Below are 24,354 nucleotides of genomic sequence, written 5' to 3' on the forward strand. Positions count from 1 at the left end.
GAAGTTGATTAGCCAATTTTCAAAAGGTACATTTGCCAGCAACAAAAATCTTGCAAGGGAATATATTTATTTTCCTTTCACTCCTGAAGGACATTTTCACCAGATAGAGAAGTTGTGGTCAACAGGTTTTTTTTTTTCTTTCAGTACTTGAAAACTGTTGTGACACTTCCTTTTAGCCTCCGTGGTTTAAGATGAGAAATCTGCTGTCATTCGAATTGGTAGTACCTTTTAAGTAATGTGTTGTTTCTCTCTGGCTACCTTCAAGATTTTTCTTTCTTTCTTTATCCTCAGTTTTCAGAAATTTAAGTATTATGTATCTTAGTGCAGCTTTCTCTGCGTTATTCTGTTTGGGGTTTGCCCAGCATCTTGAATTTGTAGGTTTATGTCATTTGCCAAATTTGGGAAGTTATCACCTTTATTTTTCAGAATACTTCTTCATCTCATTTTCTCTTTTCCTCCTAATCTGTCATCCTCCAATGGTACAAATATTATCTCTTCTGTTATTGTCCTCTAGGTTCTTTTGATTTTTTTTTCATTTTTGTGTCTTTTTTCTCTTAGCTATTCTGTAAATTTTATTGATCTACTCAAGTTCACTGATTCTGTCCTTTGTCATTTTCACTCTTGTATCAAACCCTCTAAGTGAGCTTTTTAGTTTCCAGTTCTATAATGTAATTATAATATAATTTCCATTTGGTTGTTTTTCATAATTTGAGTTTCTTTGCTGACATTTTATAGTTTTCATTTGTTTCTAGAAAATTCCTAATTGCTTGTTGGAGCATTTTTTTGATGGTTGCTTTGAAATTCTTTTAGAGAATTCCAGTATCTGATACCTCTCAGTGTCAGTGCCTTTGGCTTATCTTTTCTCTTTTGAGTTGTGATTTTCCTGGTTCTTGATAAGACAGATAATTTTAAGTTGTATCATAGACATTTATGTCTATTATGTTAGGGGAGTCTGGGCCCAATTTTAATTTTTTCAAGTCAAGTAATCCTTTCATTGGGGTATAGTACAAGGGTTGGGTGTGTTTGCATCTTCAGCTTCCTACTAGACGCTGCCCATACCACCCCAGGACAAGTGGAGTACTGACTCATACTGCCTCAATGCAGATGAGTGGTATGAAAGTTCAGCTACCCACTCAGTCCAACTAACTCATTCCCCATGAAAGTGGGGCAGCGGGTCATACCACTTCATTGCCTCAAGTGGGGATGTAAGCTCAGCCTTCAGCTGGGTCCCTGGGACGCCCAAACAAGAGGAAGTGGGGGACTAACTCATACTGCTTAGTTGCTGCAGAGCAGAGACAGAATTTCAACTTCCTTTTGGGCACCACTGGTGGAAAAGGAGTGAGGAAGCGGGTTATCAACTATTCTGCATCTTATCACTTCATTCACTTAGCTCCCCACTAGGCCTCACAGACACAGGTTCTAGGGAGAAGGAGGTTGGGGTACTGACTAGCCCTGCTTTGCCCTGCCTCATTCAGGTTGATTTCTCCAGTAGGTGTGGAGGTTAAGCTCCTCACTGAGCCTTGCTGACACCAGAGGTGGTGGGAAGTAGAGTCCTTACTAGCTCCAGCTTGCATTGCTTTGTTCTGTCTCAGTGATGCCAGGTGGGTATAGTGGTTAAGCTCCCCATTGGGTCCCACTGACACTGGAGACAAGTGGTGAAGCCTAATGGTAACTAATCCTTTCTCACTCTGCTTTATTAAGTCTTATTGCCATTGGGTGGATATTTAGATTCAGCTTGTCACTGGCCTTTGCTGACAGAACCCTGGTAGAGGAAATAGAACACTACCTGCCTCTCCTGAGCAGAGAATTGATGATTATACCTCTCTGCTTCGCCCTGCTGACACTGCCCCAGCAAAGGAATCAGAGCATTGCCTGGTTCTGCCAGTCACAGACTGGAATTTCAGCTACTGCTTAGCTTATTTGATAACACCTGGCAGGGGAGTCAGAGTTCTGCTTGGTTCTGCCCAGTGGAGGATGGACGATCAGCTGCCTACTTTGTTTTGTGGATGCTACTTCGATTTGGAATGGATAATTTTCACTAAGAGCTATGGAGAGAGGGAGTCCTATCTCTAGCCACATGCACCCAGGATGAAACTTGCATCATGCTGAGCTGAGGGCAAGGGAAGGGAGCAGGTGTGGCACAGAATTTAGCTGTTCTTACTGAAATTTGGTAGATTTCTTAATAGATTTTTTTTAATTTGCTGTATTCCTTTAGGATAATTTCCAAAGATTTTAAAATGGTTGTTTTAAAAATAATCTTGACTACCTATGCTGGTTCTGTTGGGAAGCAGGTCTGGAAAATTCATGTGATAATTTCTTCTCTAAGTCCTCCTGTGTTATTCATTTTAAAAATATGGTTATACTTTTAAAAATGTGATCATATGGTCTTACTGTATCCTTTTTTAGTTCAATTGTAACTCCTGTGATGACTTATGGTCAGCTGGATGGTGTGATAAACAAATGGAACCTTGATTTAGAGGATCAAGAGAAGTACTTTCTTCACCAGGCCACTCAGGTCAATGCTTGGGATCGTACCTTGATTGAGAATGGTGAGAAGGTAAGAAGATAGTCTTATTAATCTACCTGTATTGTACAAGTATTTTCAAAGTCTCAGTAGTCTGCCTGCATTGTATAAGAGCACAGACCTGTTTTGTGGTTAATTTTCTATCTCAATATTGGTGATCAACTGAAAAATATTTTCCTTATGTAATGAGTGTCCTGAATTAGGAAATTGTTGATATTTGAAGTGTATATGAGAAAATTAGTATTGCCTTAAAATTATAACATAAATTCAAATATTTACATTATCATATTCTTGTGTTCCTTTATAGATTACTACTTTACATGGAGAAGTGGAAAAAGTGAAACTGGATCAGCAGAGGTAGAACCTTAGACTCCCTAGGTTGAAAGATTAAATATCTGTTTCTTTGTCCGTTCTTTTTTCCTTGTTGTAGTTTTTTTTTTTTTTAAAGATTTTATTTATTGATCAGAGGGAGAGAGGGGGAGAGAGCGAGCACAGGCAGACAGAATGGCAGGCAGAGGCAGAGGGAGAAGCAGGCTCCCTGCTGAGCAAGGAGCCCGATGTGGGACTCGATCCCAGGACGCTGGGATCATGACCTGAGCTAAAGGCAGCTGCTTAACCAACTGAGCCACCCAGGCGTCCCCCCTTGTTTTAGTTTTTGACATTTATTATGACACTCCAAGTTCCTTTCATCAGCCCTTCCGTTGACTTGTTTTTTCAGGCTGGAACAAGAATTGGATTTTATCCTGTCACAGCAGAAGGAACTGGAAAATCTCTTGACCCCTTTAGAGGAGTTTGTGAAGGACCATAGTGGGGCTCCTTATCTGCAGCTTGCAGATGAGGATCATGGGAAGACGTAAGTAACTGAATAAAGATCAGGGAATGGGGCAAGACTTAGCTACTTAAAAAAAGGAAAAAATAGAATTGAAGGGCAGGGAATAAAAATTGGTAGAAAAGAACAAGTTCTCGTAGTTGCCATTTATCAACCTACTTGGCTGTTTTCCATTTATCTTTTCAGGATGCTTGAAAATGAAGTAATCGTTCTGGCAGTTTTGTTTTATAGCATTTTGTATACTTACTAATCTCAAGCTTATACATGACCACTGTAAAGTTTTTATATTTGTCAAGTTTGTTCTTAAATTAGAAATACAAGTTTTATGTGTGTGGTATCATAGTACCATGGGATATTTATGGTGTCCTGTTTATATTGACTCTTTTAAACTTAACGTTCATGCAATTGCTTCAGTGATAAATCACTAGCTATTTTAAAGGCAATTTGTTAATCTGGGGGAAGACTGCATTGCTTTCAAAAATTGAATGATTTTATCAGTGTCTTGGGCTGAATCTGTGTGTGTGTGTGCGTGCATATGTGATTCAGTCTTTTTGTTCATGATATTACCAAGCAAGTGTCCTCACAGTAACTTCTTCTCTCTGGAACTGAAATTTGGTAATCAGGCCAAATAATGAAGTATTGTCTAAATGTGCTACATAAACCAGACTGAGACCAAATCAGACTCCCTTTGGTAATGGACTATTAGTGAGTTAAGACTGATCTTATTTTCTAAAAGCTTGCAAATTAACTTTTTTGTAGGTACATGAAATACGGCAAATACAGCTAATCTGTATGGGCCTAGTTCTTTTTTTTAAATTAACATATAATGTATTAGTAGCCCCAGAGGTACAGGTCTGTGAATTGTCAGGTTTACACACTTCATAGCACTCACCATAGCACATACCCTCCCCAATGTCCATGACCCCACCACTCTCTCCCAACCCCCCTCTCCCCCCGGCAACCCTCAGTTTGTTTTGTGAGATTAAGAGCCTCTTATGGTTTGTCTCCCTCCCAATCTCATCTTGTTTCATTTTTTTCCTTCCCTGTCCCCCAAGCCCCCCACTTTGCCTCTCAAATTCCTCATATCAGGGAGATCATATAATTGTCTTTCTCTGATTGACTTATTTTGCTCAGTATAATAGCCTCTAGTTCCATCCACGTCATTGCAAATGGCAAGATTTCATTTCTTTTGATGACTGCATAGTATTCCATTGTATATGTATACCACATCTTCTTTGTCCTGGACCTAGTTCTGTTTCTGCTTTTGTATTTCAGCCTTTGTGAATCAAATTTTTTTTCTCTGCATTTGTTTCTATGCATTCTATCATTTTTTGAAACCTAGAGAGTTAAATTTTTGGACATGTAATTTGAAGGGATAATAGAAACGTAGTTCTTTTCCATTATTTTTATGTAGTCAGATTTATATTGTGGAATCTTTAGTAGGATTTTCAGCAATCAAGGAAACCAATTACCTTTAAATACTCTGGGACAGAAAGGCAATAAATAGTTAACAATATTTGTTAACTATTGAATCCTTTAATCTTTATAGATATTAAAGTTGAAAAACTCTGATCACTTTAATTCATAAACATATTATTGACTAGGTTAAGTGTGTTATGTATGTGTGTAAATATTTTGCGTGGAAATCTAGTTTGGAATTTAGCCAACTAATATTTGCTGTGTACTTAGAAGATTTATCTACCTTTGATTACTGTTAATCTCATTTCTCAAATTATCTTTTGTTGGATGATGGAGTATATTTATGTAAGGTTTTACTTTGAAAATTTATTTAAAATCATTGAAGACATCTCAGCACTTAATGAATACACCTAAACACCAACTAACTTACTATGTATCTAAATGTCTTACGAGTTCATTTTAAGAGCTAAAAAGAGCTTTGTTGCTTCAGAGGTCCCTGGAACATTATCCAGAAGGAAAATAGGTAACTATAAAAATGCCGAGTTGGTTAAAAGCCTTCACCTATGGAGTCTTTTTAGAATATGGTAATAATAAGGTCATGAATGCTGCCTACATAAAAATGTGCCATGTGTCATAACTGAGACTTACTTAGAAGGCAGGGGGAATTGGTGCAAATCCAGCTGCCAGTATCATATTCGTATGTCAGTAACAAGACATAATGGAGAAAGAATTTCTTGTTAATCTCTTTATTTTACCTTCTTTTTCAGTTACAAATTAGCAGAAAATATAGATGCTCAGCTGAAACGAATGGCCCAAGATCTCAAGGACATCGTTGAGCACCTGAATAGAGTTGGAAGTCCTGCTGACACTACTGACCCGGTGTGTGACCTACTTTATCTATTTAGACAACCAAGATTTAGTATGAAATTAGCATTCTGTGAGTTCCTTTAGCTGGTCACCTTCTCCTGTCCTCTTGTGCTCCTTACCTGCTTCTATAGATATGAACTTGGGGTATAGTTAAGTGGGGCAAGAAATATTTAGGAGCAGAAAAGGTTATGAGATTTTTTTAAAGGTTTTATTTATTTATTTAATTGACTGGGAGAGAGACAGCAAGAGAGGGAACGCAAGCAGGGGGAGTTGGAGAGGGAGAAGCAGGCTTCAGGAAGCCCTATGAGGGACTTGATCCCAGGACCCAGGGATCATAACCTGAGCGGAGGGCAGATGCCCAACAACTGAGCCACGCAGGCACCCTAAGGTTATGAATTTTTGTGATTATTCCCAGGAGGGTAAAAAAAAGGACTTTCCTCCCTAAATTTTCAGGGGTTTCTCCCTGTTCTTCACAAAGCTAAATATGTCCCTGTATTTGTTTTTCTGTTCCCTTACTCATTGGTTAATTCATTCCTCCTTTCACATATTTTTCTGTGTATTCATATAATTGTGAGTATATGTGTTTGGGTTTATTAGGTATATCCAGGTAGGCCTGAACTTACAACTGGGTTATGTCTTAAATGTTTGATAAGTCAACTACTTGAGTCTTAAAATACATTTTTTCATAGAGACTTTGTTAGATGTGGTTATTAGGTTTCCACCTGCCTCATAGGATCTACCTACCTCATAATGTAAGTGTATTTTAGCATGGGAAAATAAAGCTGAGGCTCCAATTAGAGTTGAGATGTTTTGAATTACTTTGGCCATAAGAAGTGTTTGATACTTTTCCCCTTTATCTATGGCCTAATTAAAGAGCTTATTTCTTCTGCCTTTCCAAGTTGTCTTAGCAACTAAATGGGAGCTCTTTTTTTTCCCCTCTCTCACTCCATGGGAGTAGTGGTAAGAAGATTCTTCCCATTGTAGGAACTGCTATTGTACATTCTTGGGACCAAGATCTGGGTTGGTGAGGACAAAGGATATATATTGTGATTATTCTTTAGTAAGCTCTTTGTCCAGTCATACAGACGGTTCTTTATCTATTTACACATTACTAGCTTTTTTAATTATAAAGAGACAGCATGGTATAGTTGAAAAAGCATTAGAATTTTATTTAAGTCACTTAATCTCTCTGAATCTTAGCTCCTTCTTTTGCAAAATGTCAAGGGTCGACTTAAATGATCTTGAAGTCCCCTCTAGCTATAAAAATTATGCCATTCTCTACTTTGGGTGAATCTAAAATTGAACAAAGATAAATATAAATTAGTCTGGGATTATCCATGCTACCATCTTCTTGTGTTCATATAGATGATCAAAGAGTTGACAGATTGTAAGTTTTCTTTTTATGAAATATTAGCTCACCATTGTGATGATAAAGTCCACAATTCTATAAAACAATTTTTATATGTAAATAAATACATGCAGATTTAAGCATGAGGCAGAGGTGAAGTCTGATCTCTCTGTGTTGAAATAAAATAAGTTTCTGAACAGAGTAAGTGAAAAGGGACTATAATCCTATCCTTATCCTTTTTCTCTACTTAGCCTTGGATTGTTTTATTTTATTTTGGTAGTGGGGAGTAAATGCTATGAGTCTTTTGTTTTTGTTTTTCTGTCACAAGGGTGATTGAAATGTTTAAGATGAGTGAATTAAAGATAATTGCTGCTCCATAGCAGGACAAAAGAAGCAAGAGATCAGCAACAATTCATCTCTTTTCTCAGATAGCATAAATGATTGGGTGAGAAGCAGAGAAAACATTTGCTGAACAATAATATTCTTGAAGATAATTTATTATAACCAGATCAACAAATCTTCCTTACTATAGGCCATACACCAGGGTAGAAAAATAGCCACAGTGTTTAATAGTATTCACAATGATGGCATTTACCTGTTTATTTTTACTGTTTGTATGTGGGGTGGGGGTGGAGGGAGAGGGTATGTGGGAGGGGATAGTGGGGAGGGGGTACGGAGGAGATGGGAGAGACCACCTGACACCTAAAATTTTTATTAAGCAGATCCATATTATGGTATATGGTCTTCAGTTACCTTTTCTTACAAAAACTCATTGTTCCTACTACAAGTTGTATTTCTATTTGTTATGTTAAAATGCATTAAATTTCTGTTTTCATTAAATACTGTTCTTTCAAGTGTAGTAACATTTTCATTTCCTCCTACTTTTATTTAAAAAAATTTTGAATGTCTAGTGTGTCTCATTACAAAGTAATTACATATACTTACTCAATGTATTATGCTTGGGAAATATAGAAATCTGTGAAGAAAATTAAATCATCTCTATTATCAGTACCTTGCTGATAATATTAGTATATTATTAAAAATATTAGTATATTTTTTCCAAGTATTTTTGCTATGCTGGTAAAAATTCTCCTTTTGTTTTAAATAACATTGGAAGCATACATATATACAGTTTTGTATTCTCTTTTCATTTCATATTCTTTCACATGTTTTCCTAAAATTTTAAGCATTCTTTGAAAATTTTGGAAATCTTTGAAAATATTAATGACTTTATAATATTTCATTAGAGGTGACTTTACCACAATATATTGAATTACTTTTTTAAATTGGTGGAAAGATCGTTTCCAGTACTTCGCCATTATACACTTGATCTCTATGACCACTTATGTATAAATTTGATTATTTCCTCTGGATAGATACCTAGAAATAGAATATATTGAGTTAAAAGATATGAATATTTTAAGACTGTTGATATATATTGTAAAAATTTACATTTTGAAGGGCTGGGTCAATTTTTATTACTATAGAATGTATAGGCATCCACCTATTTTCTCCACACAGTTGACAACTGAGTATTACCATTTTTTAAAAATTGCTGACTTGGAAATCTTGCTCTTTGCAAGAATATGGTTGGAACTTGAGGGCATTATGCTAAGTGAAATAAGTGAGACAGAGAAAGACAAATACCGTATGATCTCACTTATGTGTGGAATTTTAAAAAACGCCAGCACCAAAAATACAAGCTTGTAAATACAGAGAACAGATTGGTGGTTGCCTGAGGCAGGGGTTGGGTGGTGGGTGAAATGGGTGCAGGTGGTCAAAAGGAACAAATTTCCAGGTATAAAATAAGGTATGGGGATATAATGTACAACATGATGACTACTGTTAGCAATACTGTATTGCATATTTGAAAATTGCCAAGCGATTAGATCTTTAAATGTTATTATCACAAGAAAAAAATGTTTTTAACTACATACTGTGATGGATGTTATTAACAAGACATATCGTGGTGATCATTTTGCAGTATATACAAATAGCAAACCATTGTGTTAAATGCCTGAAACTAATAGAATGTTATTTGTTAATTATACCTCAACAAAATTAGCTGATTTGGTTGAAAAAAGTAATGTTTTAAATTTTATATGCATTTCTTGTCTTGTGAAATGTCTTTTAATATTTGTTTTTAGTTATTTTTATACTGTGATAGTCAGTGTCTTATTGAATTATAGGAATCAAATTCTTAAGTTACAAAATAGATTGAAGTAATATAAAGATGTAATGAACATTACAAATATGAAATAGCAGAAAAAGCCATTAATATCTTATATATCCTCAGTCCATTTCTTACCCAAAAAATGAAAAGTCACTTCCTAATTTCTGTTTTTTATGTTTGCTTTATCATATCAGAATTATCATAATCTAAAAATTTTGTATGTGTGTTTAGCTCCAGCAGATCTGCAAGATCCTGAATGCTCATATGGACTCTCTACAGTGGATTAATCAGAATTCAGGTGGGAGTTTATTTGTATTGTGAAGCTATCTGTTACTGCAGTTAGAAAATGTGATGCAAGGGGCACCTGGATAGCTCAGTGGGTTAGGCCTCTGCATTCAGCTCTGGTCATGATCTCAGGGTCCTGGGATCGAGCCCTGCCTCAGCTCTCTGCTCATTGGGGAGCCTGCTTCTCCCTCTCTCTCTGCCTGCCTCTCAACCTACTTGTGATTTCTCTCTGTGTCAAATAAATAAACAAAATCTTAAAAAAAAAAAAAGAAGATGTGACGCAAGTCAGGTTTTGTGCACCGTGACCATGCTCAAATGAGAGGTTGGTTATAGGGATATTACTTAACTTACAGTTTGTATACATTAATTCTGAAGAACTATAATTGTTGGTTTTTATAAAGTGGAACATGGTAAGAATAAACTAGAAACTAATGAAAATAGGGGCTGTATGGGAATGAGGTGGAGGAGATGGGGACAGAAGCAGGACTTCTCTATGTTTATATCTTAGTATAGTTTTGACTTTCTGGCCCACATAAAGTTTAAATACTCAAAAACTAGAATTAAGCCAAAAATACTGGGAAGGAAGACAAATGCTAAATTGAATACATACAAATTGAAACCAGACAAACCTATATAGCTATAACAATCATGCAGCTCAGATAACTTTTTTTAAAAGATTTTATTTGACAGACAGAAATCACAAGTAGGCAGAGAGGTAGGCACAGAGAGAGGGGCATGCAGGCTCCCTTTCGAGCAGAGAGCCCGATGCGGGGCTCGATCGCAGGACCCTGGCATCATGACGTGAGCTGAAGGCAGAGGCTTTAACCCACTGAGCCACCCAGGCGCCCCGCTCAGATAACTTTTGAACATGGTGTTCTTGATAGTACATTCTTACTAGGATATAATCTTAATGACAGAAAGAACTATAAAGAAATCTTTTTTTAATTAAATTTATTTATTTTCAGCATAACAGTATTCATTATTTTTTCACCACACCCAGTGCTCCATGCAATCCGTGCCCTCTCTAATACCCACCACCTGGTACCCCAACCTCCCACCCCCCCCCCGCCCCTTCCAACCCCTCAGATTGTTTTTCAGAGTCCATAGTCTCTCATGGTTCACCTCCCCTTCCAATTTACCCCAACTCCCTTCTCTCTATCTCCCCATGTCCCCATGCTATTTGTTATGCTCCACAAATAAGTGAAACCATATGATAATTGAGTCTCTCTGCTTGACTTATTTCACTCAGCATAATCTCTTCCAGTCCTGTCCATGTTGCTACAAAAGTTGGGTATTCATCCTTTTTGATGGAGGCATAATACTCCATAGTGCAAAGAAATCTTAAAAAGTTATTGTTAGTTTCAGAATTATATTATGTTTCTATCTATTCTAATATAACAATATTATTGCCATCCTATATATTGTAGGGTAAAACAGAGGCATAAGGATAGTGATGGTAATGGAAGACAAGATAAAATAGAGGATATTATTCTGTTCCTTCTTTTTTGTTTGTATTATAAATTTGATGCAAATATTAGTATGACTTCTGCTCCCTTGTTCTGTTTATATAAAGGGCCAAGAAGCAATGACATCCCACTAGCAAAGAACAGCACATCAAGCACCTAAATCTTGGTTTCTAAATACCATTTCTATTAAAAGTAACCAAGGCTTCTTGGGGAAATATCTAATCTCAGGTTTCAGGCAGGGAATGTACAGGGTGAGTTTGGCAATTTTTTATTTTTTATTTTTATTTTTTTTAGAGAGAGAGAGAGAGCAAACACGGGGGGAGGGGGCAAAGTAAGAGAGGGGGAGAGAGAATTTTAAGCAGTCTCCTTGCTCAGCACAGAGCCTGACTTGGGGCTTGATCTCATGACCCTGAGATCATGACCTGAGTAGAAATCAAGAGTCAGATGCTTAACTGGCTGATCCATCCAGGTACCCTGGGAACTTTTTATGCAAGCAAATAGATTGTTCGAAACTAATGGGGTTATATCAGGACAAGCCCATTGTGCTTGAATGGGCTTCTATTGGCCAAATTAGGATAGTTTGAACATCAAAAAGAGTATCAGTAATGGATTATTATAATACCCTGAGGGAAGATATCCATGAATCTGCAGTGATGGGGATTCAGAGGGGAGGGAGAGAGAGAGAAATGGGATGTGCAGGGAAAAGCTTTTATAGAAGTGTGCCAGCTAATAATTGTAGAGAGAATGATGGAATTAGAGAACTGCAATTAAAAAATTTTTAACAGAGCATTTTTATTAAGCCTACCCTGATCTTGAATACCTTGCCTCATTTATAAAATGTTTCAGCTGTCAGTCATTTCTTGGCAGAAAAAATATGCCAGAAGGAATGGACCAAGTACAAATTGCATGTTACTGAGTTAATTTATAAAAGCAGTTTTGTTGAAGTATAATTTACATACCGTAAATTTCACCCATTCTAATTGTAGAGTTCAGTGAGAAAGTCACCACTTTGCCTCCCAGCATCATGATGATTCAAGCAAGGGTCATCAGTGAATGCTAATACTACTGAGTCTAAGATTGTTGAGGAACACCTTTACAACAGAAATATCTGACAAGTACCACTTTAAATAGGTGATAAATTTTAATGTCACTAACAGTGGAATAACTCGATGTGCCTCTTGATCTGACATGATAAGAAATAAATAATATCATATATGTAATTTTCTTATCAAAACTGGTTCATCTGAATCTAATCATAAAAAAATCAGACATTCTATAGGTGAGATATTTTGAAAGATAATGTAGTATTCTTATAAAAAAAAGTTTAACTGAATAAAATCACAAGAAAATAATCAGACATTCTATGTGTAACACATGTTAAACATGTGGGACTTTTTAAAAAAAGTCAGTCATGGGGGGTGCGCCTGGGTGGCTTAGTGGATTAAGCCTCTGCCTTGGCTCAGGTCATAATCCTAGGGTCCTGGGATCAAGGGATCAAGCCCCACATTGGGCTCTCTGCTCCCCAGCAAGCCTGCTTCCCCCTCTCTCTCTGCCTGCCTCTCTGCTTATTTGTGATCTCTGTCTGTCAAATAAATAAATAAAATCTTTAAAAAAAAGTCATGGGAAACAAAATAATTCAAAACCAGGTTAAGGGGATTGTCTCAGATTAAAAGAAACATAACAATTAAGTCTATTATGTTAATTTTAGATACTGGATCAGAACCAAGAAGACATTTTTCTCTTTTGTCTTTTCTTCTTTCCTTCTTTCTTTCATTCTTTTGTTCTTTCTCACTCTCGTTTGCTTTCTTTCCTCCTTTCTTTCCTTGCCTGTCTTCCTTTCTTCTTATTTTTTATTGAGGTATAATTGATCTATATCATTATGTTAGTTTTAGGTATACAACATAATGATTCAATATATAGACTGTGAAATGATCATTATAATAAGTCTAGTTACAAATAAAGAATTACAAAAAAAAAAACATTTTCTTGTGATGAGAACTTTCAGTGTTTACTCTCTTGGCGACTTTCAAATATATACTACAGTATTATTGACTATAGTTGACATGCTGTACATTACATCCCCGTGACTTATTTATTTTATAATTGAAGTTTGTACCTCTTGACTCCCTTCACCCATTTTGCCTTTTCCCCTCTAGCAAGCACTGTGCTGTTCTGTGTATTTATGAGTTTTGTTTTTTGTTTGTTCATTTGTTTTGTTTTTTAGATTCCACATATAAGTGAGATATGGTATTTGTCTTTGTCTGACTTATTTCACATAGCATACATAATACCCTCTAGTTCCATCCTTGTTGTCACAAATGGTAAGATTTCATTTTTTATGGGTGAGTAGTATCCCATTGTGTGTGTGTGTGTTTGTGTGTGTGTGTGTGTGTGTGTGTGTGTGTGTGTGTGTGTAGTGTGTATACCAAATCATCTTTTTCTAAAAAAAAAATTAATTCCAGTATAATTAATGATGTATTAGTTTCAGGTGTATAACATAGTGATTCAACAATTTCTATACATTACTCAGTGCTCATAATGATAAGTATACTCTTAATTCCCCCCACGTATTTTACCCATCTCCCCACCTACCTCATCTCTATGTTCCAAATCTTCTTTATCCATTCATCCAGCAATGGACACTAAAGATTAGGGCCATATCTTGACTATTGTAAATAATGATGCGATTAACATAGGGCATGTTTATCTTTTCAAATTAGTGTTCTTATTTTCTTCAGATAAACACATGGTACTGGAATTGCTGGATCATTGGTGGTCCTTTTTTTAAGTTTTTTGAGGAACCTCCATACTGTTTTTCATAGTGACTGCACCAACTTATATCCCCATAGCCCCACCAAAGTGCATGAGGGTCCTTTTTTTCCCACCTCCTCTCCAACACTTATTATTTCTTACCTTTTTGCTAATAGGCATTCTGATAGGTGGTGGTGATATCTCATTGTGACTTTGATTTTCATTTCCCTGATGATGACTGATGCTGAGCATCTTTTCATATATCTGTTGGCCATTTGTGTGTCTTCTTTGAAAGAATATCTATTCATGTCTTCTGCCCATTTCTAATTGGATTGTTTTTCTGGTATTGAGTTGTATAAGTTCTTTATATATTTTGGGTAATAGCCCTGTATTGGATATATCATTTGCAAATGTCTTCTCCCATTCAGTGGGTTGCATTTTCATTCTGTTAATGGTTTCCTTTGCTGTGCAGGTTTTTTAGTTTGATATAGTCCTATTTGTTGTTGTAGTTGTTGTTGTTTTATTTTGTCACCTTTGCTTTAGGAGTCAGACCCAAAAAAACAGTTGCCAAGACCAATGTCAAGGAGCATATCACCTATGTTTTCTCAAGAAGATGTTATTTAGAACAATTGGGGAAACTGGATAAGAATTGTGTATTAAATGATATTAATGAATTTTTTATTTTTTTACATGTGTTACTGTGGTTGTGTAGGAAAACATTTTTATTCTTAGAAGCTGTATGCTGCATTATTTAGAGAAGTGTCATGTCTAGTTTTCTTTCAAGTGGTTTGACAAAAATCTTGTGAAAAGAAAGAGATTGAGCAATTTGAGGCAAAATAGTAACGGGGGATAATCTACATAGAGGATATACAAGTTTGTGATTTTTTACTACTCTCTCAACATTCTGTAGATTTAAAATAAAAATACAGGGGAAATAATTTCTATAGACTTTTGCCTAAAATATGGAATATTAGTGAGACCTCAGTAATTGAGATAAATGGAGGCTAGTTAGGCAATCAGTTGTTACTCTTTTTGAAGACATAGTATGAAAATAATACAAATTTTCTCATTTCTCATTTCCAGAATCCTCATTCTCTTCATTCATAGAGGTCATCAACCCTGAACTTCTTTACCTTTTTTCCCTTCTAGACATACCTATACCATCCTCAACTAGCTATAGAAACTATCCTTTTCTAAACTCTTTTGAATCAGAGTTCTATAGAACTTAACAGAGTTGAGTTCTATATTGCCTTAGTATTCATTACCTGATAGTGAGAAGTTTCTGGATGGGTTCAAGTCAAGGCATTACCACTTAATAGTTGTGTGACCTTAACTGTTACTTAATCTGAGTCTATATCCTCATTTGAAAAATGAGGGAGAATATTTACCCTTCAGGGTTGGTGTTTTTTTTGTTTTTGTTTGTTTGTTTGTTTGTTTTGTTTTGTTTTTGTTTTTGTTTTTGTTTTTGTTTTTTTTTGAATAAAGACTAAAAGAAACAATGTTGAACTTTCCTTAAGCAGTGCCTGGGCCAGGTTGGCAGTCAGTAAGTAACAGTGGCAGAACTGGTTATCAGAGATTACTGTGTATATAGGAGAGAGAGGGGGGAAGAAAGAAAACAAAGCCATTTGATTCGAAAGATAGCTATTAAATTGGCCTAGGAGGCAGTTCCAGGAAGATTATCACTGAAAATTACTTACCTTGAAGAAGTTGTAAGAATGGCTAAGATGTGGGAGAATGTCAGTGACTAGAAAACACTGAGGAATAAGATTATGCAAAGTTTGACTCTGTTGTCTTTCTGTATGTTGCATGTTTTCCTACAATGAGCAGTGCATCTTGGGTAGAGTTAGGGGATGTCAAAATGTAAATATGCTGTAAAGAGAGATAACAGTAATTTTTTTTTCTCTTGGCTGGGATCTTCTTTGTCATAAGTAACATATCAAGGCTCTCGGCCAGTGCTTTCCTACTAATAAAATTAAGGTTGCTAGTGCTGCAGAGGACTTACTTTATATAAATGAAGAAACTGTGGCCCAGACAGGTTAAATGACTTCTCTAAGAACACACAGTTACAGGCAAAGCTAGGCCCAGAATCCAAATTTCCTGATTACCAGAACAGTATTTTTTCTCCTTATGCTCTCAAAACAATTCTAATGTAGGCATCACTGGATGTGGAAAAAAAAAATCTTAATCATGTACCAACATTAGAGGAGAAGGGTTTTCCAAGTATGATAGTGGTAGTACTTTGTGTGGGACATACTTTCTAAGTGTCTTGGTAAATTTCCTAGTCAATACAGGGTAAAAAGAGTAAGACTTTGGATAGTAGTGATTTCTGGGAGTTACTTTTTTGCTTAAAATTCAATTGAGCTGGAGACGCAATGAGGTTTTGCCTAGGTTCTCAACTGAGAAAGTGGAGGTCATGATGAAGAGGGGGGAAAGCCCAGTAATTCCTGATGCTGTGGAGTCCTTTTTGCTGTTCCCACCTAAGCAATCTTTCCTTTTCATATCAGGAAATAACATGATTAAGTAATGGAGAGTGTCAGGCTTCAATTATACTAAGAGAGTTTTGTTTTGTTTTTGGTGGTGGGCATGGTTCATTTTGCTTTTTAATAGTTAATGAGATCATATCTGCTGAAATGGTCTGTGGACTGAGAAGTTTAAGGTTAAACTTCTCAACAAGTCCTTTTACTCACATGCAAGTGATAGTTCTAGAAAAACTAATTAATGTGTCATTTTAACAATGGAAATAATATATTTTTTCCTAAAGAAAAATCTCTGTGTAGTTTTGTTTTTTTAAAGAGTTTATTTATTTGTGAGAGAGAGTGAGTGAGCAGAAGCAGGGGAAGGGGCAGAAGGACAGGGAGAAGCAGGCTCACCACTGAGCAGGGAGCCCAAGGCGGGACTCCATCCTTGGACTCTGGGATCATGACCTGAGCTGCAGGTAGATGCCCATAACTATATAGGTTTTTAAAAATGATTTTAATGTCAAAATCTGTATTTTAAAAGGTTTCTGGGAAATGTTTTTGTGATTGAATATCCTTAACATTGGTATGAATTTTTTTCCTATTGTAAGACATAGCAACTGTAATGTTAATAGGATCATGTTTTTACCATAAGAATTGGCTTATCTTTAAAAGTGACTTAGAAACCACACAGTATATTTTAAATATGTTTAAAGATTGCACTGTCCAATCAACTGTTCAGTATTCAGGAGGGAATTATAGAGAAGAAGCAGACCCCCTTTTCCCTCTAACCTCCATAGAACTGTGATGGAACTGAGCTGGAAAGTGGTCAGAGACAAGTACAAGAGCATTGAGTCAGGGAATGTCTGAACATGTACTGATACTGACCTGTTCTCAAATTTGATAGTCATCCATTTTTTAACATTATCTTTGCCCCCTTTCTTCCTGATCAGGATAGATAATTGAGAGTTAAGAGTAGCAACAGTTAAATACCACTTTCCTCTCTTGTCTTTCTCTGTATAAATTTATGGCCTTATTTCAAGGTTTGCTTGATGGCAATGCTGCAGTCACACATCTGTCTTCTGAGTTGGCAGTCACTGAAACTACAGCAGCTCCAGCTCTTCTGGGACCACTTAGGACAGAGTTGACAATCAATCTGGGCTAATTTGCTATTCATTTTAAATATATGGAGCTCCTTCTCTTAGAGAGTGGGGGAAGTAGGGGTGAAGGACAGACATTTTTTGTTTCTCCTTATACCAAACCGTTGTCTATAACATTAATATTTATCACATGCCACAATGAAGGGTGGACAGCATAAAAATCTTAAACTTATCATTATTTAGAAGTTCCTTGAGTATTTTCATGGCGTTTTGCTTTTTTGGTGAGGTGGCCAAAAGTATCACAACTAACATATATTTCACCCATGATCTTTGCAGTCTCTTATGGGTTATAACCCCATAATTATTTAATAGCCACTCACAACACTTTGACTGCTATTTAGGGAAGAAAGGGAAGACTCCTTGGAGTAAGTAAAAATGCCATAAGAAATTGTGTGCTCTTTCCAAAAGACAGTCCCATTAGCACCGGGTCTCCGATCACCTAGTTTTTCCTTTTTGTTGTAAAACATTCTCAGTTATCTAGTGTGGTGTGACTAACTCTTGAATAAAATGCCTTTAGGATCATTTCAGAGAAGCAGTTTTTTGTGATATGTCACAGTTGTAATTCATTTTTACCCAATGTTAATATTTATTATTTGAGGGGACTATATTAAATTAGAGTTTTCAGGGTTGGGTATTTTTAAACCTTTTTTTAAAAGACAAAATGGAGGTAGATTTGACATATAACATTATATTATTCTCAGGTGCACAGTGCCATGATTCAATATTTGTATATATTGTGAAATGATTGCTACAATTAGGTTGACATATGTCACCTTACATAGTTACAAAAAAGTTTTTTTCTCATCACAAGAATCTTGTGATGACAACTTTTAATATCTGCTTTCTTAGAAACTTTTTAAAAAAGATTTTATTCATTCATTTGAGAAAGAGAGAGAGAAACAGAGAGAGCACAAGCAGGGGAAGAGGCAAAGAGAGAGGAAGAAGCAGATTCCCCTCGAGCTGGGAGCTCAACATGGGACTCGATCCTGGGACTTGGAGATCATGACCTGAGCCAAAGGCAGAAGAGGCCCAGCCATCTGAGCTACCCAGGCACCCTCTTAGGAACTTTCAAATATGCAGTATGGTATTTAACAGTGCCATATTTTTTTAAAGAAGCTTGGTCCAGATAAATGCTTTAAAACTATTTTTATTAGTTTACTTTCATCCTTCTTGTATCTGAAGAGCATCAAATGCTGAGATGCTAAAAGATGGCTTTGAATTCCAAAGAAAATATCTTCTTTGTCTTTCATCCTCTAAAATAAAATCTGAGGGGGCGCCTGGGTGGCTCAGTGTGTTAAAGCCTCTGCCTTCGGCTCCGGTCATGTTCTCAGGGTCCTGGGATGGAGCCCCGAGTTGGGCTCTCTGCTCGGCGGGGAGCCTGCTTCCTCCTCTCTCTCTGCCTGCTTCTCCTCTCTCTGCCTGCCTCTGCCTACTTGTGATCTCTGCCTGTCAAATAAATAATAAAATAAAATCGTTTAAAAATAAAATAAAATCTGATTTACTGGTTAAGGTGGCTTCTTTTACCTCCTCTTTTTCTTAAATTCTTTGAGAAGTCTTGGTGACATTGGTTGATCAGTGAGGTCATCTGTTGTGCTCTGGAGTGTAGTGTTCCACTTCAGATACTTGAGAAGCAAATGCTCTTGATCTGCCAGAGATGTGGCTACTCACTCTAAGGGTCTCTTGAACTCAACAGAGACAGGTACTTGCTTCTTCCCATTGCAGTTAACTTAAAGGTATTTTATGTCTTTCCATTGTTTAATGAGCTGCCTCCTTGTCTCCACCACCCTTTACAGACAAGATAGATTTATTGTCACATTATTGTTCCCTGATCCTAAATAATCTCTTGTAGGTAAGATTAGGGTACGAAGGTTAAAAATGATGAAGTCTTCAGCTCCTGTTAGGAAATAGTGTGTGATGGTTAACATTCTCAGAGCTCCACTTCTATAATTCCTTTTCTATATGTAAATCCAGATGTGAAATACACTCAATGCATCTGCAAAATTAGATTTCTCACTAATCCTGTTTATGTACATTTTGTGCCCAAGTGAATTTCCTCAGCTGGAGAGCCTCCCCAGATGAATTATATGTAACATGATTTAAATCACTCTCAAATAGCTGGATTTATATTGTTTGTGAGATATACAGAATTTTCTCCAAAGCAATTTTCTTCCTTTTAGTGACTAAAAACTATAAATATGCTGGTGTCTTACTATAATGCTGTTTTGGGGGCCATGCTCTATGACCATCTCATAGATAAAATGACCTGATAGTATTTCACTGATGAAATTTCTCCCTAGATGGGGTTCAGATAGGCCTGCCTTATTTTGAGCACTTCAGTGTTTGAAAGGACAACGAATAGCATTATTCTGTGGAGCCAGTTATTAGCTCAGCATAGTACTTTTTCTTTAAACCCCTCACAGCATTTGAAAAACAGGCACACTGTAATAGAAAAAGCACTCATAGATGGGAGTCTGAAGATACGAATCCTGATATCATTTTTCATGAGCTTTGGCCTTTGGGAAGCTACTGAACCTTACCTTCTTGACTTTTTAATTCTCTCTATCCTGATGGATATTGTGGGACTCAAATAAGGTAATAGGTATAGCCATTTTGAAAACTGAAGTACAGTTTAATGGGAATGTGTTCTCTCAGATACAAGTTAAAACCGCATAGCTGTGACTCTTAAATACAAAACACCTGTTATGGGCTGAGGCACTGTTAATCAGTGTAGGAGGTATAAACATGAATGGTGCACTGCCTTGAACAGGTTCAAAGTGTGGGGGGTGGAGGCAGCAAAGAAAGAGAAACCTAATCTTTAGTTGATTTCCTGGAGGAAGTAGAATTGAAATGAGGCTTGAATAGTAAGTGATACTTCAATAGGATAACTGTCTGAGGACCACTTAGGATGTAATGTAATAATTCTACTACCTTGTTTCTGCCATGTCGTTTCCAAGAATTCAGGGTACCTTCACCATCTTTTCTTTTTATGCCTTTCCTTGAAATGTATATTTTATTAATTTTGTGTGAGTGGTAGTGCTATACACAAGCAGAGTATCCACATCACCAACTTAATGTGTCAGTAGCAAGACTGGGACGAGCATTCCCATAGCACAGATGAGAGCTTTGTTCTCTAGAAGTACTCTTCTTCCCATCAGACCATAGTACTGAGAATTCAAGTATATTTATTCTGAGTGTTACTTCAATTTTAATAAGCTGGGAATCTTCTTAAAAGTAGCTAAGACAAATAGGAGGACAGTGTCTTCTCTCTCTCTCTTCTTTCCTTGCCCCCTTCCTATCTCGTTCTTCCCCTTTCTGAATCAAAAATAATCCTTAATTATATTCAGCTCCTGCAATTTCAAGGTTACTTTTAAACAGCATCCTAACTGAATACAAAACCTTAATATATGGCTCTAGCTTAACAGGCATGCAGCAATGAGGAAACCTAGATCATAAAGCTAAAAAGATGGCCAACATATTAAATAGTGAGAACAGATTTGTTAAAACTATCACATCATGTAAACTGGGGGTCATATTATGTGCCTATTGAACAGGCACTTCTGGGAAAAGAGGTAGGGAATCCAAACCTTATTTGTGTGTGTTAGTCTTCATCCTTGAAATTTTTACACATTCTACAATTTGAGTTAATTGTACATTACAATGCTGAAGAAATAATACAGAGGTCTATTTCTTCATTACCTAGTTTCCCCCAGTGCTAATGTCTTATAAAACTATAGTACAGTAACACAACCAGGACATGGACATTGGCATAATCTGTCTTGTTCAGATTTTCCTGGTTTTATTTGTATTGCGTTTGTGTGTGTTTCCTTATACACAGTTTTATCACGTGTAGGTTTTTGTGTGCATTACCATAGTTGAAATACAGAACAGTTCCATTACCATAAGAATTCCTCCTATTTCCCTCTTATTGCCACACCCACCTTCCTTCCACATCTCTAACCCAGTTCCTAATTGCTAGAAACCACCAATCTATTCACCCATTTCTAAAATTTTATCATTTTAAGATACTATATAAATGGAATCGTACAGCATATAACCACATGGGGTTGGCTTTTTTTTTTCTCAGTGTAATTCCCCTGAAATCCATCTAAATTACATGTATCAATGGTTCGATCCTTTTAGTTGCTAGTCAGCTACTCCATAGCAGGTTATTTTACACATTTACCAGTTGTAGGACATGTGGGATGTTTCTAGTTTTTGGCTACTCACTACTACTAAGCCGAAGGCAGACACTTAACCTACTGAGTCACCCAGATGCCCCTTGTTCGTTTGTTTTAATGTTTTGAGACTTTATTATATATTCTAGGGTATATGCTAATCCTTTGTTGGCTCTGTGGTTTGAAGATATTTTCTCCTAGCCTGTCATTTTTCTATTCCTCTTTAGATTTTATTTATTTGACAGACAAAGATCACAAGTAGGCAGAGAGGCAGGCAGAGAGAGAGGAAGGGAAGCAAGCTCCCCACTGAGCGAAGAGCCCGATGTGGGGCTCAATCCCAGGACCCTGGGATCATGACCTGAGCTGAAGGCAGAGACTTTAACCCACTGAGCCACACAGGTGCCCCTTGTCTATTCCTCTTAACAGAGCTGTTCATAGGATAAAAGTTTTTTAATTTTGAATTTCTCCATTTTTTTTAATGGATTATGCTTTTGGTGTCAAATCTACGAACTTTTTGCCTAGTACTCTATCCCAAAGATTTTCTCCTTTTTTTTGCAAGTTTTATTGTTCCACATTTTACATTTAAGGCTGTAATTCATTTTTGAGTTAGTTTTTCTTTAAGATGTGAGGATTAGATCAAGGTTCTTTCTTTCTTTCTTTCTTTCTTTCTTTCTTTCTTTCTTTCTTCCTTTTTTTTTTTTTTTGCCTATGGGTAGCCAGTTGTTTCAACACCGGTTGTTGAAAAGACTGTCCTCCTTCAATTGAATTGCTTTTGCATCTTTTTCATATATTAGTTTGGCATATGGATTTCTGGGCTCTCTATCCATAGATCTATATGTGTTTCCCTCCTCTAATATCACACTGTGTTCACTATTGTAGCTGTATAGTAAGCCTTACTATATGGTAGAGGGATTCCTCTCACATTATTTTTTTCATCAAGATTATTTTGGCCATTTTAATTCCTTTGCCCTCTAATAAAAATTTTCTGGGATTTGATAGAAATTATATTAAACCTGTAGATCAGTTTAGGGGAGAACTGACATTTTTACTATGCTGAATCTTTCCATCCATGAGTGTGGCATAGCCCACCATTTATTTATTCACCAGCATTTTGTAACTCCTAGCATCCACATTATATATGTTTTGGTTTTATTAGATTTATACTTAACTATTTTATTTTATTTGTAGTAATTACAAATTATATTGTGTTTTAAACTTTGATTTTCATATGTTCATTGCTAGTGCATAAAAATGCAATTTGTTTTTATTTATTTTTATTTAAATACAATAGCCAACATATTAACACTACATCATTAATTTTTGATGTAGTGTTCAGTGATTCTTTAGTTGTGTGTAATACCCAGTGCTCATCACATTATGTGCCCTCCTTAATGTTCATCACCCAATTACCCCCTTCCCCTACCCACCTCCCTTTCTACAACCCTCAGTTTGTTTCCTGGAGTCAAGAGTCTCTCATGGTTTGTTTCCCTCTCTGATTTCTTCCCATTCAGTTTTCCAGTTTTCCCTTCCTTCCCCTATGATCCTCTGTGTTATTTCTTATACTTCACATATGAGTGAAACCATATGATAATTGTCTTTCTCTGATTGACTTATTTCACTTAACATAATACCCTCCAGTTCTATCCATGTTGATGTAAATGATAGGTATTCATCCTTTATGATGGCTGAGGAATATATACGAACCAAATCTTTTTTTAATTTTTTAGACTTTATTTATTTATTTGATAGAGATTACAAGTAGGCAGAGAGGCAAGCAGAGGGGTGGATGGGAAGCAGGCTCCCTGCTGAGCAGAGAGCCTGAGGTGGGGCTCGATCCCAGGACCCTGGGATCATGACCTGAGCTGAAAGCAGAGGCTTTAACCCACTGAGTCACCCAGGCGCCCCTAGCCATTCATCTGTTGAAGGACATCTCAGCTCTTTCCACAGTTTGGCTATTGTGGACATTGCAGCTATGAACTTTGGTGTGCAGGTGCCCATTCTTTTCACTACATCTGTATCTTTGGGGTAATAACCCCAAAGTAGTGCAATTGCTGGGTCATGGGGTAGCTCTATTCTTAACTTCTTGAGGAACCTCCATACTGTTTTCCAGAGTGGCTGTACCAACTTGCATTCCCACCAACAGTGTGAGAAGGTTCCCCTTTCTCCACATATCCTCTCCAACGTTGTTGTTCCCTGTCTTATTAATTTTAGCCTTTCTTGTATGTATGCTTGCTGAACTTACTTCTTATGTCTAGGAATTTTTGTTTTGTTTTGTTTATTCCTTGAGATTTTCTACATAGGTAGTTATATCATCTGCAGATAGGGGAAGTTTTATTTATTCCTTTCCAATCTGTATGCCATTTATCTCTTTTCCTCACTTTGCACTGGCTAGAACTTCCTGTACTATGTTGAATAAGAGTTATGAAAGCAGACATCTTTGTCATGTTCCTAAGTTTCTATGGAAAGCCTTCAGTCTTTCACTTTAAGTACAGTTAGCTGTAGACTTTTTGTAGATGTTCTTTATCAAGTTTAGGTAATTTCGTGCTCTTCCTGACTTGCTGAGGATTTTTATCATGGATGGATAGTGGATTTTGTCGAATGCTTTTTCTGCATCAATTGATATAATCGTGTGTTTTTTTTCTTCTTTAACTTGTTGATATGGTGGATTGCATTGATACATTTTTTAAATTTAAGTTTTGTCATCATATAATGCAACATTACTTTCTGGAGTAGAATTCAGTGATTCATCACTTACATACAACACCAGTGATCATTACAAGTGGCCTCTTTAATACCCACCACCCATCTAGCCCACCCCTCACCCACCTCCCTTCATCAATCTTCAGTTTGTTCCCTGCGTAAAGAGTCAGTTATGGCTTGTTTCCTTCTCTCCTAAGATTA

At 36.6% G+C, this 24,354-nt stretch overlaps 1 protein-coding gene across 5 annotated transcripts in view; it reads left to right on the forward strand.

The window, feature by feature from the left end:
- The window catches only part of NUP62CL (nucleoporin 62 C-terminal like), a 102,658-nt gene that overhangs the window by 66,392 nt on the left and 11,912 nt on the right, over nt 1-24,354 (forward strand). For all 5 annotated transcript variants that reach the window (XM_059386264.1, XM_059386263.1, XM_059386266.1 and 2 more), the window contains 5 exons: nt 2,407-2,557; nt 2,832-2,881; nt 3,243-3,377; nt 5,540-5,651; nt 9,392-9,458. In XM_059386264.1, the coding sequence (XP_059242247.1) occupies nt 2,407-2,557; nt 2,832-2,881; nt 3,243-3,377; nt 5,540-5,651; nt 9,392-9,458 (515 nt within the window). The remainder of the gene's footprint in view (nt 1-2,406; nt 2,558-2,831; nt 2,882-3,242; nt 3,378-5,539; nt 5,652-9,391; nt 9,459-24,354) is intronic.

Source organism: Mustela nigripes, chromosome X, assembly GCF_022355385.1.
Source record: "Mustela nigripes isolate SB6536 chromosome X, MUSNIG.SB6536, whole genome shotgun sequence".
Classification (NCBI taxonomy): Eukaryota; Metazoa; Chordata; class Mammalia; order Carnivora; family Mustelidae; genus Mustela; species Mustela nigripes.